General features: G+C 43.5%; 1 protein-coding gene across 3 annotated transcripts in view; it reads left to right on the plus strand.

Annotated features, from left to right (window-relative positions):
• Slc35e3 (solute carrier family 35 member E3) overlaps positions 1-19,759 on the plus strand; it is a 35,531-nt gene that overhangs the window by 14,208 nt on the left and 1,564 nt on the right. For 2 of the 3 annotated variants that reach the window (XM_029570336.1, XM_008846969.3), the window contains exon 5: positions 6,186-8,928. The exons of the other annotated variant lie outside the window; for it this stretch is intronic. In XM_029570336.1, coding sequence (XP_029426196.1) covers positions 6,186-6,372 — 187 coding nt within the window. In that variant the 3' untranslated portion in view covers positions 6,373-8,928. Of the gene's footprint in view, positions 1-6,185; positions 8,929-19,759 lie in introns of those variants that run through there. 3 annotated transcript variants of the gene reach the window in all.

The raw sequence follows: 19,759 nt of genomic DNA on the forward strand, positions 1-19,759 counted from the left end.
GGCACATGCCTGTAGTCCCAGCACTTGGGAGGCAGAGGCAGGCGGATCTTTGTGAGTTCAAGGCCAGCCTGGTCTACATAGTGAGTTCCAGGCCAGCTGGGGCTACAAAGAGACCCTGTTTCAAAAGACCAAAGGTGGGGGGGGGAATGATATTTATTTTTATGTGTATGTGTGTTTTGCCTACATGTATGTAAGTGTACCTATGTTTGTAATGTTCTTGGAGGTCAGAAGAGGGCACCAGATTCCCCTGGAACTGGAGTTACAGACAGTTGTTAGCTGCCATATGGATGCTGGGAACTGAACCCAGGTCCTCTGCAAGAGCAGCTAGTGTTCTTAATTGCTGAGCTGGCTCTCCAGCCCCGTTCTTAATTTTTAACCGTCTTTCCACACTAGAGTCTGGAATCTGGTAACTGAGGAAATGAGTTTGCTTTTGGTAGTAGGAATGTCTTTGAGTATTCTTAAGTACTACTACTGACCTTTTTCCTTTTAGAAATTGACTTAGCATCATGACTTGCAGATAGTGAGGTCTCAGTGCTATTTATTAAATGAAGTATGGGGTGACAGTTTAGGCTTTAATGAGTTTTCAATGATCTGTAGTAATAAAGTAGAGGTATGGTTAACTTATATAACAAAAGATAATTTCACACCCTTGATTTTGGAGTGTTATTTATTTGGATATGGGTGTGCCTGTTTCTTTAATATTTCAAATAAAAAACGAAGGCAGGTGTTGCGGGTCCAGCACAGCGCCAGTTTTTCACCACTCTGCTTGTCTCTCCATTGCACTTTGCTGTGCTTTTAGGCAAATGAAAGGATGGATTTTCTCATATCAAAGAAGTAGTTTACAAATGTTTTTTTTAGAAGAGCGTATTGATTCAAAGCAAGATGTGATGGATATGTGTTTGAAGCCACCCTGGGCTATAAACTGAGACTGTGTTTCTAAAAACTGAAGAAAAAGCCAGGCATGGTGGTGCATGCCTTTGATCCCAGCACTCAGGAGGCAAAGGCAGGTGGATCTCTGTGAATTCAAGGCCACCCTGGTCTACATAGTGAGTTCTAGGTTAGCTGGGGCTATGGAGAAACCCTATCTCATAAAGACCAAAAAAAAAAAATAATAACTGAAGGAAAAAAAACTATGCTGGTTTATATAAATGAGTGACTACTGAGATGTCAGAAGTATAAGTAGCATATTTTCCAGCTATCATTAATAACAATGATAGTTTCTTTGTAAAACCCCAGTACTAAGTATTTATTGTCTGCTAGGTACTGTCGTGTACAGATCCATGTGATTCTCGTCAGAGATTGGAAAGCCCAAACAAGTGAAGGACAAGGGACTGTAGCCCCATGGTAGAGTGTTTGTTGGCAAAAGCAGAGCCCAAGTTCAATCTCCATTACAGAAAGAGAAGCAGAAGTGCACAGCTGGGAAGAATAGTGCACAGATTAGAGGCTAGTTGTCTAGTCCACAAGTTATGCTTCATGCTGTCAAATCAAGGCATCCAGGACTGTTCCCCAATTAAAAACATTCATTCAACAAATGTTTACTGAATAAGCACTGCAGACCATTAATTGATTTAATAAATCTTTATATACTGAACATCTGCCATATGTCAGCCACTGGGGGTATAGTATTGGACCAAGCAGATCAAAATTGTTGTCTTTACAAACTTAAATTCTAGTGAAGATGCCAAACTACAAAATGAAAAAAAAAAAAAGAGTTAAATATATATAAGCAGTGTTAAGTACCACTGAGAAAAAAGCAAAGCAGGAAGGCAAATATGAAGTGTTTGGAGTTTGGGTAGGCTAGTCAGATGGCCTCAGTAGGAAGGTGACTTTTTTTGGGGGGGAATGTATATGAGTGTATTCCCTGCATGTTAAGTGCACCCATGTCGTGCAGTGCCCCAGGAGGTCAGAAGGCATCAGATCCCCTGGAACTGGAGCTACAGATGGTTTTTAACCACCATGTGGGTGCTGGGACTCGAACCCAGGTCCTCTGTAAGAGCAGATAGCCATCTCTCCAGCCCCAGGAAGGTGACTTTTAAGGAAATGAGGTTGCTGTATGCAGATTGGCAGGGAGGAAGACTCCAACAAAGGCAATAGCACATGAGGGGCCCGGGGAGCAGGGGTACATGTGCAGTTGAAGTCGACGAGCACTGGAAGGAGAGGAAAGGGTGAGCTGGACCATATGGAGCTTTCCCAGAAGGACTGAGACTGCGTGAGCAGGAGCCACTCAGAGATGTGACATGATCCTTGTATTCTCACAGAAGCACTGTAGTCACAGTGCTGAACAGACAAAAGCAGGCTCTCTCGCCCTCTTTAACTTGGACTGGATTGTGCTGTCTTTGGAGGTCTGTCTGTCCTTTCAGGGTGGGTAGCAGCTTGACATGCCTCTGCCACTAGATTTCAGTAGCACCCCAGCTCCACCCCCATTCTAGGAACTCAAAATGCCTGCAGACATTGCTCACATGGTCAAGGAAAACTGGACTAAAGGAGGTAAGAGAAGAAGGCAAAATGTCCGGAGGCCTCTGTGGTTTCTGACTAGTATGTGGGGCTGCAGAGATGGCTCAGCGGTTAAGAGCACTCGGTGCCCTCTTTTGGCCTTCCCCTGCATATACTCACACAGACACAGACACAAAAATAATAAAAATAAATCTTTTTTTTTAAGTGCTACCTTGTTACCAGGATGGGTCAATAAGAAGGGAATGGCTTCTGGGTGTATTTCCAAGTAGCACCCACAGGTTTTACTGACCAGTTAGATATGGAGAATGAAAAGCAGCAGGGTTGGATTACATGGGGTTTGGAGTAGCCGGCCAGTGAGATAGGCCAGTCTAGAAAAGGTCTGAGATATAGATAGAGCGCAGGTGCCCAGTGTGCAGGGTTCAGAGCAAGGTCTCAGCTGGAGGGATTCCTGAGTCTGCAGTTTGTAGATGTGGTTTCAAGTGATTACCAACAAGACAAGTAGAAGAAAACACCTGCAAAGGCTGAGTCCTGGGGCACTTCATCTTTAGAGTTCATAGAGGTGAGAGGAACTAGGAGGCGGGGCTAGGAACCACTGTGTCAGGTTTCAGGAAGACTAGCAGTTGGCCCTGAGGCCTAGTGAGGTGTGTCACGTCACTGCTGGTTTTGACATGAGCACTTTGAAGGTGGTACTAAAGCCTGCCTGGAGCAGAGGAAGAACTAGAGAGTATTGGGAGATTCCAAAAACACAGACTGCACTTTTATTTTTAATTTATAAGAGAGTCAGTCACTAAAGAGTTTCATTAAATTTGCTTTCCCTGTTAGTAAATAACTTTGTTCGTTTGTTTGTTTGTTTTTGGTCTTTTTGAAATAGGGTCTTCCTGTGGCCCCAAATGGCCTAGAACTCACTGTAAACCAGGCTGGCCTTGAACTTACAGAGATCCTCCTGCCTCTACCTCCCAAGTGCTGGGAGTAAAGGTCTGTGCCACAACACCTGGCATAAATGTCTTTAGTAGACCATGAACTGCTTAAAAGAGGCTAAGGAGTAAGGAAATAAAGGTACGAGATTAGAACCAGTAAGCTTGAAGATTGGTCATAATTGAGAGTAAGACATATTTTATTTTTTTGTTGTCTTATTTTTACAGAATCTTCCTAGCCCCAGCATACCTGGGATTAAAGGGAGCAAAGGTATGCACCACCACGCCTGGCATGTAAGTCATATTTTATTGTAATAAACATCCTTGGAGCCAAGTGTGGTTGTGCACACCTTTAATCCCAGCACTCAAGAGGCAGAAGCAGGTGGATGTCTATGAGTTTAAGGCCAGCCTGGTCTATAGAGCGAGTTCTAGGCCAACTGGAGCTACAGGGAGAACCTGTCTCAAAAAGACCAAAAAATAAATAAATAAAAATAAACATCCTTGGGAGCATCCTCTGCATCTCAGGATATTGCCTCCATTCAGTCAAGAAATGCAAGTGCCAAGGCCAGAATGGTGGCACACGCCTTTGATCCCAAGGACTCAGGAGGCAGAGACAGGTGTAGCTCTGTGAGTTCAAGTCTAGCCTGGTCTACTTAGTGAGCTCCAGGACAGCCTTGGCTAAAAAGGAAGGAAGGAAGGAAGGAAGGAAGGAAGGAAGGAAGGAAGGAAGGAAGGAAGGAAATTCAAGTACCCTATGACCCCTTCTGTAGTCCTCTGAGGTGCTTCTCAGAGTTCTAGGCTACTGAGTAGATCTCTTTTTTGGATTGGTTGTTTCTGTTTTATGAGACAGTTTTATGTACCCCACGCTAGTCTCAAACTATGTAGCTGAGGATGACCTTGAATTCCCAATCCTTTTGCTTCAACCTCCCAAAAACATGTGCATTGTTCTTGAAACTGAGGGGAGAGGGAAAGGAAGAGAGAGACAGACAGAGAGGTTGATTCATAGCATGACTCTGAAGAGCAATACAATATCAGTTTATATAGAAAAATATGAGAAGAGATTAATTTTTGAGGTATGTGTATGATTTGAATTTTTTTCATATGAACAGTGACTTGGGAAACACTTGAATCCAGAGTCCTCTGAGGTGCTTCTCAGAGTTCCAGGCTACTGAGTAGATCTCTTTTTTTGGATTGGTTGTTTCTGTTTTATGAGACAGTTTTATGTACCCTATGCTAGTCTCAAACTATGTAGCTGAGGATGACCTTGAATTCCCAATCCTTTTGCTTCAACCTCCCAAAAACATGTGCATTGTTCTTGAAACTGAGGGGAGAGGGAAAGGAAGAGAGAGACAGACAGAGAGGTTGATTCATAGCATGACTCTGAAGAGCAATACAATATCAGTTTATATAGAAAAATATGAGAAGAGATTAATTTTTGAGGTATGTGTATGATTTGAATTTTTTTCATATGAACAGTGACTTGGGAAACACTTGAATCCAGCAATGAATTGCTGGCAGTGTACTGTATTACAGCCTGGACTTTGGAGTTAAATAGACCCATCCCAACATTCAAACTCTGTGATCTGGTAATTAAAGTGGCTTGGATGAGATGACTCAGCAGGTAGCCTTTCTACCAAGCCTGGTGACCTGAGTTTCATCCCTGGGACCCACAAGGAGGGAACTAATTCCTATAAGTTGTCTATTAACTTGCACAGAAGCACTATGCCATGCATAGGCACACAGATAGTAAACAAATACAGTATTTATAAATTTATGTGTGAGTGTTTTGTCTGTATGTATGTAAGTGCACCTGTGTGTGCAATGCCTGTGGAGGCCAGAAGAGGGTGTTGGATACCCTGGAACTGAAGTTTACAGCCAGTTGTTAGCCATCATGTGGGTGCTGGGGCCTGAACCCAGGTCCACTACAAGAAGCACTCTTAACCACTGACTCATCTCTCCAGGCCCCAAATACAATATTTTTCAGTTAAAATCTCCAAACTACAAGCACTGTACAATGGGCAGAGTAGAGGAAGATGAGATGCTATGGAGAGGGTGCTGCAGAGCCTAGCAGAGTGTGGCTGGTGCTCAGTATTGCTCCCACTCCTATGCCTCGCCCCCTCACCTTCCTGACCTTAGGCATACTGGCAGTTTCCATTGAGTTAGCTTCCTGGCACCTGACACATCTCACCCATTGGCAGGGACAGTTTATTAGGAATGCAACCATACAACAGCATAAACTGCTGTGCAATGTATCTTCTCTATACCTTGCTTTGAATTTCCTTTCTCACCTTGTGTTACCTCTTTGGAGAGGTCAAAAGGAGCATGTCTTGTCGTTTGTCATTTCAGGAGCAATAGAGTGGCAGGCGGGGGGGTATGTGGCTTAGGTCCAGCCTCGAAGAATATATACAGTGTCACCATTTTGAGACTCAAGTTTCTAAAACGTGCCTGAGGAAAGTCAGATTGGCCCAGCATGTCATGAGTGTCTGTCTGCTCTTTTTTTTTTTTTTTTTTTTTTTTTTTTTTTTTTGAGACAGGTTCTCCCTGTAGCCTCAGCTGTCCTGGAACTCACTATGTAGACCAGGCAAAAAGATCCTCCTGCCTCTGCCTCCCAAGTGCTGGAATTAAAGGTGTGCACCACCACGTCCAGTGTGTCTTGTCTGTTCTTTAAATGGTGTGCTAGCTGTCTAGTCTGTGATACATGAAATTCTTTCCAGCCACAGGAAGCCTTTGCTGTGTGTGCATGTACTATTTATGTGCACATGTGTGAGCTTTATATCCAGCTTGTTACTCGTTTTTCTTCTTATCCAAACACCTCAGCTACAACATGTTCGGACACTTCAAGTTCTGCATTACCCTCTGTGGAGGATACGTTTTATTTAAGGATCCGCTGTCTGTTAATCAGGGACTTGGCATTTTATGTACACTATTTGGCATTCTAGCCTACACCCACTTTAAACTCAGTGAACAGGAAGGAAGTAAGAGTAGGCTGGTCCAACGTCCGTGAGTTTGGGTGGAGAAGAGAACGTTGCATCAAGAAGATAAGAAATGTCGTGTCTAAGTGAATTTCCAAAATGAAGAAAATTATGGTATAAAATTCACTGAGTGATTTATAAGAAGGAATGATGAATTTTATTCCATGAATGACTTTTTTTAGTACCTTTTATCAAACTTAATTTTCTAAAACCAAAATGGTTCACACTTCTTTTCAAAGATGATCAGAAGAAACTGGAAATGTCACTTAGTAGCAGGTACAGTGTGTGCCTGGCCTGCAGGGGGCCCTGGGTCCCGTCTCCAGCACCATCAGAGCCAGTAAAATGCAGGAAGAATAAAGTTCTCTAATGATGACAAAGGAACGAGCATCCCATTCCTATGGTGTGTCTGGTGTGTCCTGGCTTTTCAGCATTCACACTCTTCTGAGGAGGGGGCTCCTGCACATAGGACTCCTGCTTACTGTTGATGGTTTCCCAGCATGAGCTTTATTACATTTTAGTCATTGTTTAAGCAGTGCAGGGACTGAACCCAGAGCCTTGCACTTGCTAGACAAGCACTACCGCTGAGCTACACCCCAAGTCCCAAGTCAGAATGTAAATCTAGCACTTATATTTTAGTTGGTTTACTTTAGCTTCTTTATTTTCTCATTTGTAGAAATGAAATGTTTATAGAAAGATATCATGAGGATGATTATAAAACTAAACACAACTCTTAAGTTCTGCTTTTTGAATAGAAAATTGATGTAAAAAGTCATACATTATCAGACAGGGTAGCACAGTGTGCCTGTAATCCCAGCTACTGGGAGACTGAGGCAGGACTGCTTGAGCCCAGGGCCAACCTGAGCAACATAAACCCTCTCTCTTACAAAATAGATCAGTGTGGAGTGCTTGCCTAGCATGTGTGAGGCCCTGGGTTCAACTCCCCAGTAACACTAGCAACAGAGAAAGGAACATGAAGACATGGAACAGGGGAATATAGGTTTCCTCCCATCCTGGTAACTGCTTTCGCCAGCTGCTTCCAGCATGTCATCTTAGTAGTTCTGACATCACCTCCCTCCCACTGCTCTCTGCCCACCACATAGAGAAGCATGTGGAGCATTTGTGTGGCATTGGAGACTGGATTTATCATGTCCTGCTTTCCAGAGTTATTAATTCTAAGCAGAAATCTGGTGAAAAAATAGGAAAAATTTGCGGAGAAGTGGAAAACTAGCTAATATTTAACTAGTTCAGTGAGTTTTTGAAGGGATAACATTTTTTTCCAGTCTTTTGAGATAGGGCCTCCCTGTGTACAGGCTCCAGCTGGCCTAGAACTCACTATGTAGACCAGGTTGGCCTCAGCCTGCCTCTGCCTCCCCAGTGCTGGGATTAAAGGCATGCACCACCACGCCTGGCTAACAAAATATTTGTAATTGAAATACTGGTAAAATGCCTACTTTCCACTTAAATATAATGCCATATATTTAATTGCAAAAGTATATTTTTGCCTTCCAACTTCTTAACATTTAAACATCAGAAGTAGCATTGATAATTTCACAATATGTTGAATCAGATCTCTCTTGAAATAATTTTTTAGACTTTATACACTTTCTGTGAGAAAGCAGTCTTAAGACAAAGAACCACATGTGTATCTACATGACCACATGTACACCTACATTATGATAATAAATTTTATCATAGGTGGTTTTTGTCTTTACCAAATAAGAAAGCCTGGGTTCTATCTCCAGCACTTCCAAAAAACAACAAACAAAACACAAAAAACCCAAGCAATCAGGAAACAGCTGCCTGTGGAGGTCCATTCCTGTAACTCCAGTACTTGAGTGGTTGAGGCAGGAGGACAGGAAGTTTCAGGCCACTGTGGCCTACTTAGAATTCCAGGGCAACCTGAATTAAATGAACCCTAAATTTAAAAAAAGAAAGATAATATGTATATATACCTGTTTCAGGATTTTCCCCCAGTCCATTTCAAATAAAAAGCCATGGGCTGACACCAGGGTTGGATTCCTAGCACCCACATGGCAGCTAACAATCATCCATAACACCAGTTCCAAGGGATCCAATGTCCTTTTCTAACCTCTACAGGTATTGAACTTATACACATGCTGGCAGTATACTCAAGATAAAATATTTAAAAATAATAAAAGGCCACATTGAAAATGTACTTTGAAGAATTTATTGTATGATTAGCATAGGTGGTTTCATGTTTTTGTTTAAGTGTTGTTTGCTCTTCCCAGTTTACAGAGGGGTGTCGTGCTAAGAAGTGCAGAGCGTTCTGTCTTTAGCAATGAACCTTTGGTATTTAAGAAACATTTTCTATGTACATTTAAATTAATGTATAAGTATTTCCAAAAGCTGAAGAAAAGCATTTCAGCACAGTGATTAACTGATTTTTGTGCATTAGGAACAACTAAGTTGATTTGTGCTGTGTACAAAGTCTTAACTGTAAGTAAAGCTTGGGGCTGGAGGGTGGTTAGGATGTAATTAATGACTGATGTCAACAGGAATGAGTAACAAAGTTGGAGCACAATGGGTGAGGTGTGTTTATATAAATGAATAAACTGTACTACTAGAAATACAGTTTGATAAGTGTTTTTTACCCTGAAGGCAGTCATCAAAGAAAATTCCTGAGGAACGAAATGCACTGGATGACCAGGACCATGCACAGCCACAGACCAGGTGCAAGTGCTGTCCTTGTGCTGCCAGTGTAACTGGGTTTGTTTTTTATCCTGTGTGAAAATGACTAAACTTCAAGTCCTGCCTGTTAATGAAAAGGACGTCTTGTTTTGACTTCTGTCTTGCGTGCAAGAGACCTGGAAGGTTAGTGTGTGTGTGTGTGTGTGTGTGTGTGTGTGTGTGTGTGTGTGGCTTCTAGATCTGCAGCTTGTTTGGCTTCTAGATCTGCAGCTCTAATGTAACAAAATCCTAGCTCCTTTTTAAACCAATACCCAGAAGTGCTGGGAAAATGATTCAGTAAGAATACTTGATGCACAAGCATGGGGGGCCCAAGTTTGAATCCTCAACACCCAAGTAAAAAGCCAGATGTGGCAACATGCAGGTGTGGAACCCTAGCACTATGGGAACAGACAGCACAGCTGGAGCTTGCTGACTGCTAGCCTAGCTCTGGGTTCTCAAGGAAACAAGGCCGAGAGTAAGGGCGCTGGACCCTGGCCTCCACAGGTCTACACAGTGTGCTGAGGATGCTCTAGCATGCACACACACATAACATGAAGGAAAACATTACTTAAATTTAGGTCATGTGGCAGCACACACATTTAATCCCAACACTTAGGAGGCAGACGCAGGTGAATCTCTGAGTTTAAGGCCAGCCTGGTCTACATAGCAAGTTCCAGGCCAGCTGGGATTATAGGGAGACCCTGTCTCAAAAAGACCAAAAGGAAATAAAATAATGACCTTTTTTTTTGCCTTTGAAACACGGTCTCCCTGTAGCCCCAGCTACCCTGGAATTCACAGAGATCCGCCTGCCTCTGCCTCCCAAGTGCTGAGATTAAAGGCCTGCGCCACCACGCCCAGCTGAGAATTTTGTTGTTGTTGTTGTTGTTAGAGGCAAGAGCGTGCCCTAGCATTCAAGTATGGAGATCAGAGGACAGCTTGTAGGAGTTGGTACTTCACTGTGTGAGTTCCAGGGATTGAATTCAGGTCATCAGGCTTGGCAGCAAATACTAATACCTTTACCTGCTGAGCTATTTCACTGGCTCTTTAAAAAAAAAAAATAATAAAAAGCCTGTATGTTGTTTTTTAATGTGTATGAGTGTTTTGCCTGCATGCATGTCAGTGCATCCATGTTATGCAGTGCCTGCAGAGGCCAGAACAAGGCATTGGATGCCCTGGAACTGGAATCACAGACCACTGTTAGCTGTCATGTAGGTGCTCGGGACAAAACTCTGGTCCTGCAAGAGCAGCCAGTGCTCTTAACTGCTGAGCCATCTCTCCATCCCAAGCCTTGCTATTTTTAAATAATGTCCTGAAATTTATTTTCAGGCTTGAGAGGTAGTTCAGGAGGGTAAAGCCATTTTCTACCAAGCCTAACAACCTGAGTTCTATTCCCAAGACCCGTGTGGTGGAGAGAACCAGTCCCTCAACCCTCTGATCTCCATGTGCCAGCATGCACACACACACACACACACACACACACACACACACACACACACACAAATACGTATGACAAAATTCATTTCAGGGCATCAGCATTTGCTCCATCAATAAATAATGAGGTGAATGAATATGTAAGAAACAATTCCTGGGCCTGGAGAAATGGCTCAGCGTTTAAGAGTGCTGCCTGCTCTTGCAGAGTACCCAAGTTCGGTTCCCAGCACCCACATGGTGGCTCAGAACCATATGTAGCTCCAGTTCCAAAGGATCCACTATCTTTCCTGGCCTTCACGGCATTGCATGCACTTGGTGCACTCAAATACATGCAAGCAAAACCCATAAAATTAAATTTTTAATAAATTCCTATTTGTTGATAAAAGTGATTAATCACATTTTGTTTGACCCCTGTGCTTATCTTTGTTGATGGATAATTCTTTATTCATTCTTCTAGGGGTTTTTGTTTTTTTCTTTGTCTTTTTGAGACAGGGTCTCCCTGTAGCCCCAGCTGTCCTGGAACTCACTATGTAGACCAGGTTGGCCTCGTACTCACAAAGATCTGCCTGCTTCTGCGTCTGAAGTGCTGGGATTAAAGGTGTGCACCACCATGCCCAGAACATTCATTCTTCTAGTTTTACAAAGTATAAGACATTAAATGTGTGACTGGAGAGGGACTCAGTGATCAAGAGCACTTACTGCTGTTCCAGGGTTCAATTCCCAGCACCCACATAGGGTGGCTCACAGGGAATTTGATGCCCCTTCTGACTTTTGTGGGCACCAGCACACATAAATAAATGAGAGACACTGAATGTGATTCTTTTTACATGATAATACTTTTTATATTTGTTAGACATGTTTTCTCAAAGCTGCCTTATGCTTCATATGAAGTCATGAGAAGGTGAATTATTACAAATTCAATTAATTATTTGTCATTTTGGGAAAATTTTTGCTAAGCTGTTTTTAATTTGGCAGCAATGCGTCACTCGAACCATGGTATTTTGTTTTAAAGTTTTTCTTTCTAAACCAAATAATATGTATCACAGTGTATCACATATGTGTCATCATCTTCCTTTTCCTGTTTGTTTTATGCTTCCTGAAGTCAGTTTCCTGTTTTTTTCAGTTCCTCTTTTCTCAGAAATCAGTTATGGGGCCAGAGGGATGGTTCAATGGTTAAGAACCTTTGCTGCTATTACAGAGGACCCAAGTTCAATTCCCAGCAACCACATTGGGCAGCTCACAGGTACCTGTAACTCCAGCTCCAGTGGGATCTGACAGCTTTAGATTCTTCAGGTATTGGCATTACATGCACATAGATACACGTGAATGTGAGTGTACATACAAATGATTTGAAATTTTTTATATCAGTTAAGCCCACTTCTATTTCAAGAGAGGAATAGGTAGGTTTTACCAGAGGGTCTGTGAGACGTAGAATCAGTCTGAGATCCACTGGGTCTCCACACCTAAGACTTCTAGAATGACTAGGCTTCAAGCCCTTCTCTGGATGAAATTGGAAAGGAAGTCCAGATGCCGGTCCCAGCTCACCTACACTAGCACTTGGGAGGCAGAAGGAGGCTGATTGATCTCTGTGAGCCTGAGGCCAGCTTGATCTCCATAGTGAGTTCCAGGCCAACTGGGGCTACAGGGAGACAGTCTCAAAAAGACCAAAAAAAGAAAGTCCAACCTTTATGGCCTGCAGTTCTTGGAGAATTATGGAGAGAATCAATGACTATAGTAATAACAAAACATTTTATATAACAAAAGTACAGGAGGGAAGGGGGATAAAAGTGTAAGATGGTTAGTTTCACAACCAAAAAGACATTCCTATGTGCTCACTTCCACTCTAGAAGCTAGAAGTGTAGAATTCCTTTGTTTGTTTGTTTTTTTTGGTCTTGAGACAGGGTCTCCCTGTAGCCCCAGCTGTCCTGGAACTCACTATGTAGACCAGGCTGGCCTTGAACTCACAGAGATCCTCCTGCCTCTGCCTCCTGAGTGCTGGGATTAAAGGCATGCGCCACCACGCCCAGCTGGAATTCCCTTTTTACTGTTGCCTCAGGAGTGGTCCTGTGACATCTTACCAGTGGAACACAATCAGAAGTCTGAAACTTTTGCTGTCCCCCTGATAAAGGGGGTGAATGTGGCTAGTTCTGCCTAATTCCAGCTCCTTCACATCTGTGTGCAGCTGTGGATGTCTGGAGTCCTGTCACTGTAAAGGAATGGTGAGGGAAACCTGACAGATGTGTTACTGTTGTAGCAGTGCCATTGCAGCAAGTCTTCAGGCTGTCTGTTGCAGGCTGGAGAGCAAAGCCCTGTTTGGGGAGAGTGCTTTTGATGATTATTTACAACTGCAGGCATGCCTGTGAACATCTGAGTGTATTTATCTGAGCAAGCAGAGAGGACTTAGTCTGTTAGACTTTATGATGCAGGAAGTAAGTAACAATTTAAGGAAGCTGGTTACAAATAGACTAGTAGGATCCTGACCCCAGCCATCCTTCCATTCTGCGGAGCACAAAACCCAGATGGTTAGTAGGATAGAAAACTGATTTGGTGGCACATGGACTCAGAATTCAAACCTAGAGCTGTTACTGACCTGGTGTGAATAAAGCAGCTCCAGGAGCAAACTTTCCAGCTAAGCGGAAGGTGGCCTACCTTGTCCTTCATCTTCCTGTTTCTGACTTTCGTTACGTCAGTTACTCAATATTTCCTTCTCACAGCCTTGTACTTATTCACTCTGCTTCGTTCCCCAAGAAAGCACCATCACCAGTGATGGAAAGGCCATGCTTAAGTCTTGGAACTGGGCCTCATTATGGAATATGAGCATCTGGAAGAAACCCACTTGTAACAATGCTCCAGGACTCCCATAAAACCATAGGAGGATAGAGCCACATTAGGGGACCTCCCAGGGCCCACTGTAGGGTTCCAGTTTGGCCTGACCACAGCCATCTTGAGTAGCAAGCACCATGATTATCACTGAGTGATCCTGGTCTGCTTCCCCGCAACCCTGCATTATAGTTTCCCAGCATACTATGCACAGACAACCATTGGAATGGTATGTGGACTTTTATGTCCAGACCCTAGTGCAATCAGCACCAAGAGTGTATAGTCTTTTATGGCAACTCCAGATAAAGCTAGGTATACTCTGACTTGGATAAAAAATCACTTTTATCGGTGCTGGAGAGATGGCTCAGCGGTTAAGAGCACTGGCTGCTCTTGCAGAGGACCCAAGTTCCATTCCCAGCACCCACATGGTGGCTAACCATCCACAACTACAGTTCCAGGGGAATCTGATGCCCCCTTCTGACCTCTGCAGGCATTGCATGACACGGGTGCATTTACATACATGAAGGCAAGACATACATAATATTTTTTTAAATCACTTTCATCCTGACCAGTATAGGAGCCCTTTCTTCTAACCCAATTCCCAGGGATCCACTAATCTTGACCAAGCCTCTGTCAGCTCCCCAATAACTACAATCTGTACAAGCCTATATCCATTTGTCTCTTCCATTTCATGGCACCTTGCAACCAGTTCACATACACCAGGCTGATTCTTTCAGAACACCCACGCACCAAGAGGCATGGATGAGAAACTGCTGGAAGGAGAGGTCTGCTTCTTATGTGGTTTTCTGAATAGAGAACTCCAGCCACACACAAGGCCAGTCTGATTTATTTTTATTTTTTATTATTTAGTCTTTTTGAGATAGGGCCTCGCTGTAGCCCCAGCTGGCCTGCAACTCACTATGTAGACCAAGTTGGCCTCGAAGTGCTGGGATTAAAGGTGTGTGCCAAGCCTTATTTTCTTAGCTTAAGAAGCAGGTCTCAAAGCCCACCTTATGGTGGTACACACCTTTGATCCCAACACTCAAGGGACGGAGGCAAGCAGATCTCTGTGAGATCAAAGCCAGCCTGGTGTGGTCTACAAAGTGAATTCCAGGCCAGGTGGGGCTACAGTGAGACTGTGTCTCAGAAAGAAAAGAAAAAGCAGGTCTCCTGTTAGGCTTTGAATTTCCAGGCTTTCTCAGTCACCCTTGAGTTTAGTGGAAGAGCAAGAAGAGTAAGGATGGTAAGAATGGGCCACCACATATACAACTCTCATAATGTGGCCTTCATGGGATACTGTGAACTCAATGTGCCCAAAACAACCCACTTCCCACATTGTTACCATATGCTCAGATGAACCATCTGGGAGTCATTATTTATATTTCTTTCTTTTGTTGCCTTTATAACTGCCAGGACATTAGGTTAACTCTTCCAAAGATCCAGAACTTACCATTCCCCTGGCCCCTGAACAATCTCCCCACTTTATGCCTTGCTCCCCACAGCCCGTTTTCAGACCACCATTCTCCACAGCCAGAGTGGGCCTGTTGTCACCCCTTAGAGCCCTGCAACAGCACCTCCATTTGACTTAGCCGTATTCCCTCAGGGACAGATAGCACATGATCTGTGTCCCCTCTCACCTGGTCTCCTCTGCCCCAGACACACTGGCCTTCCTGCAGTCCCTGGAGCACTGCAGCCAGGCCCCACCTTAGGGCACTTGCTCAAGCTCTGCCTAGAAGCTCTTTCCTCAGCTGGTTTTTGACTAGCTCTCACTTCCTGTAGTCCTTCCTCAGAATTTCACTCCCCTACCACACATGCTGGTGACCAAACCCAGAGCCTCATGCGTGCTAGGCAAACTACACTGAATGGCCTCTCCGGCCCCATCTTTTCCATGGCTGCAGCTTACTAGACCCCACTCTCAGTGCTCTGGACGACATACTCTACCCTACTGGGGTTTTTTATCCACCGAACTTGTAATTTTCTGCTTATTTGTTTTCTGAGACAGGGTCACAGCTGGCCTGGGACTCACTATGTAGACCAGGCTGGCCTCCATCTAACAGAGATCCACCTGCCTCTGCCTCCAAGTGCTGGGATTAAAGGCATATGTCACCACATGCACTATTTTAATTTATTCATATTGTTCATTACACCCCCCCCAGTAGAATGTCAGGTAGAAATCCTACTTTATTGATGTATCCAAAACCAGTCACTTAAATATGAGACAAATGAGTAAATGATTGAATCTCCTTATAGCTCTAATTATTAGCTCTCTGGAAGAAGCTCCCAGAGGAACAAAGGTGTTATTAAAATTCAGGCTGAATTTTATCCTCCTAAAGCTTCAGATAGTCTCCCTGACTTTTGTTCCTTCAGGGCAGGGTGGGAACACATGTGTGCCAAGCAAAGGAACAGAATTAATCTTCTAGTACACACCTGCATTTCACCCAGGCTGAGTAGGAGAGGTGCAAAAGTGCCTCCTCCTCGTTCTCGTGTGTGTGTGTGTGTGTATGTATGTGTGTGCATGTGTGTATGTTTGTGTATATGTGTGTGTTGGGGCCTATGTCTTGTGTGTGTACATGTTTATGTGTACATGTGTGCATGTATACGTGTTGTGCGTGCATGTGTGTATGTGTGCACAAACACGTATATACGTGTGCTGTGTATATATGTGCATGTGTGTATGTGTGTGCTTGTGTGGTAGATGTATATAATCGTGTGTGTGTTATATGTATGTGTTCTTGTGTGTACATGTGTGTTTGGTGCACATATAAGTGTGTGCATGTGGGGGCCACAGAACAATGTTGGTTGTCTTCTATCGCTCTCCACGTTGTTTTTTTAAATATTTAATTTATTTTTTATTTTATGTGTATGAGTTCTAGCTCTGACACTAGCATCTCAACTGGAAAGAGTTGGAAATAAAAGGGGTATTGCCGGGATTAACTGGTTATATAAATACTATCATTTTTTAATGGTTATAACGTGGAGTCTTCCATAAAGAAGTTAAAAGCCATAAAAACCATGCTCCTATCCAGCTGAATGCCCTGTCTTTGCTCCCACATGCAAAGCTCTTTCCTGCTTCAGCACTGTCTTCCTTGCTGAGTCATCTTTCAAGAAAGCTCTTTCCAGTTTTGTGGATAGTGCACTCCCTTTCATTCTTGAGCTTGGGGCTCACATGCCCTCTCCTCAGTGGGCTTCTCAAAAGCAGCCACCACACATTCTTTAAAAAAGGTTTTTAAAGCTGGGCGTGGTGGTGCACGCCTTTAATCCCAGCTCCTGGTACCAGCTGGCCTGGGACTCACTATGTAGACCAGGCTGGCCTCCATCTAACAGAGATCCACCTGCCTCTGCCTCCAAGTGCTGGGATTAAAGGCATATGTCACCACATGCACTATTTTAATTTATTCATATTGTTCATTACACCCCCCCCAGTAGAATGTCAGGTAGAAATCCTACTTTATTGATGTATCCAAAACCAGTCACTTAAATATGAGACAAATGAGTAAATGATTGAATCTCCTTATAGCTCTAATTATTAGCTCTCTGGAAGAAGCTCCCAGAGGAACAAAGGTGTTATTAAAATTCAGGCTGAATTTTATCCTCCTAAAGCTTCAGATAGTCTCCCTGACTTTTGTTCCTTCAGGGCAGGGTGGGAACACATGTGTGCCAAGCAAAGGAACAGAATTAATCTTCTAGTACACACCTGCATTTCACCCAGGCTGAGTAGGAGAGGTGCAAAAGTGCCTCCTCCTCGTTCTCGTGTGCATGTGTGTATGTTTGTGTATATGTGTGTGTTGGGGCCTATGTCTGTGTGTGTACATGTTTATGTGTACATGTGTGCATGTATACGTGTTGTGTGTGCATGTGTGTATGTGTGCACAAACATGTGTATACGTGTGCTGTGTATATATGTGTATGTGTGTGCTTGTGTGGTAGATGTATATAATCGTGTGTGTTATATGTATGTGTTCTTGTGTGTACATGTGTGTTTGGTGCACATATAAGTGTGTGCATGTGGGGGCCACAGAACAATGTTGGTTGTCTTCTATCGCTCTCCACGTTGTTTTTTTAAATATTTAATTTATTTTTTATTTTATGTGTATGAGTTCTAGCTCTGACACTAGCATCTCAACTGGAAAGAGTTGGAAATAAAAGGGGTATTGCCGGGATTAACTGGTTATATAAATACTATCATTTTTTAATGGTTATAACGTGGAGTCTTCCATAAAGAAGTTAAAAGCCATAAAAACCATGCTCCTATCCAGCTGAATGCCCTGTCTTTGCTCCCACATGCAAAGCTCTTTCCTGCTTCAGCACTGTCTTCCTTGCTGAGTCATCTTTCAAGAAAGCTCTTTCCAGTTTTGTGGATAGTGCACTCCCTTTCATTCTTGAGCTTGGGGCTCACATGCCCTCTCCTCAGTGGGCTTCTCAAAAGCAGCCACCACACATTCTTTAAAAAAGGTTTTTAAAGCTGGGCGTGGTGGTGCACGCCTTTAATCCCAGCTCCTGGTCTACATAGTGAGTTCCAGGACAGCTGGGGCTACAGGGAGACCCTGTCTCAAAAAGACAACAAAACAAAACAAAAAACCTACCAGCTCTTTATAACATGATTTCTGTTCATCCTTACAGAGTCTTGATGCACAGATACTTGAAAAGAATATGTATACTGTGCTTGCTGGGGGGGGGTGTAATTAGCCAAGTTTACCAACTTCAGGCTTCTGACAACTGTTCAAAAAAAGTTTTTTAGGGGTTGAAGAGATAGCTCAGTGGTTAAGACCACTGGCTACTCTTGCAGAGGACTCAGGTTCAATTCCCAGCACCCACATGGCAACTACCAACCATCCATAACTCCATTTCCAGGAGAATCTGATGTCCTCTCCTGATCTCCCAGGGCATTGCACAACATGAGGGCACTTACATACATGCAGGCAATACACTCATACATATAAAATAATAATAAATAAAAATCTTAAAATATTTAGTTTTGATTTATGCATATATGTGTGCACTTGTGAGTAGAAGGCCTTAGCATGCAGAAGGCCTTGGGTTCCAAGTACAGGGAGAGAAAGGGAGAAGAAAGAAAGTGGAGGGAGGGAGGGAGGGAGGATCTTATTCATCCCTCTTTGCTCTAGGCCTGGTGAGCCAGAAGCTATCAAAGCCACTCTGAGGCCTCACTGAAATCTACCAGATGAGGCTCAGTGGAAGGAATTTTCATGAATAGTTCCCCAGCAGTTCCTCTCGACTTGCACGGTCCCAGATGCAGGACCTGATTCCAAGTTGTAATCAAAGAACAAGTCATGGAACCCCACAGTTCACCCTGGGATCAGCTCCATTCTAGAAGTTGGTCATTTAATGATTTTTTTCCAGATCATTTTGGTCAAAAAGGAGATTTCAAAGGTACAATGTCCTGTTGACAGACATCTACAAAGAGGAGGAATGTTGAATTTCCTCCACAGAGCAAGCCAGAGACCCCAGGTGTGAGGGTATCTCACCTTTGGCAGGAAAGGGCAGATTTTTCCAAACAAGGACAGTAAGTCCATTGTGTGAGTCAGGAGATGTTTGTTCTTCTGTTTAATCTTATCTTTGTGGAATCTTCACTGCTTCACTTCCTGTCAGCCCATCCCTGCCCTGGATCACAGACACCAGGGAAGGGATGGTGGGAAAGGTCAGTGCCACTTGATGTCAGCTTTAGACCTTACGTTTAGCCCATAGACAGCCCTTAAGTTTCTGTCCCACAGATTGTAGCAGAATATTGTAGAGCCACGTTGTCTTCTGAGAGACCAGCCTGTCAGGGTTTAGCTACCTGCACCTCAGCCTAACAGACTGTAGCATCTGCACACCAAGAAGCCTGTTCTGAAATTACATGGTTAAACTTAATGTGTCCTTTCCCTACTGGCAATAAAGATATAGGATCCACTAGGTCAATTTCCCCACGTCCTCCTTTCTCTGACTTCTTTTGTAGTCAGCGGATGGTAAGCGCCATAACAGGGTCTGGCCCATTTATATTCGCCTTTTTAAACAGCACTGGCACAATGCCTTACACAAGGTATTTGCTCAGTGATTATCTGTTGAAGGACTGGATGAGTCAATGAGTGGTTTAACTGGACACATACCAGTATAGTGAAATGAATTCATTCATTCGATCTTGTGTGTGTGTGTGTGTGTGTGTGTGTGTGTGTGTGTGTGTTGATGGGCATTGAATCCAAGGCTCTACCACTGAGCCATGCCTCCAGCCCCTTAATTCATTTGATCTTTTATTCACTGGCCTACAGTGACTTATTGAACAGATTGTATCAGGTACCCAATTAGATGCTAGAAATACAAAATCCACGGTGAAGGAAACTAGTCAAGGAGACTTTTCCAACTAAATAGATTTTTTTTTTTTTTTTTGTCTTTTTGAGACAGGGTCTTCCTGCAGTCCCAGCTGACCTGAACTCTCTATGTAGACCAGGCTGGCCTTGAACTCTCAGAGATCCACCTGCCTCTGCC

This window comes from Nannospalax galili, unplaced genomic scaffold (genome assembly GCF_000622305.1).
Source record: "Nannospalax galili isolate Female #2095 unplaced genomic scaffold, S.galili_v1.0 scaffold463, whole genome shotgun sequence".
NCBI classification, from domain to species: domain Eukaryota; kingdom Metazoa; phylum Chordata; class Mammalia; order Rodentia; family Spalacidae; genus Nannospalax; species Nannospalax galili.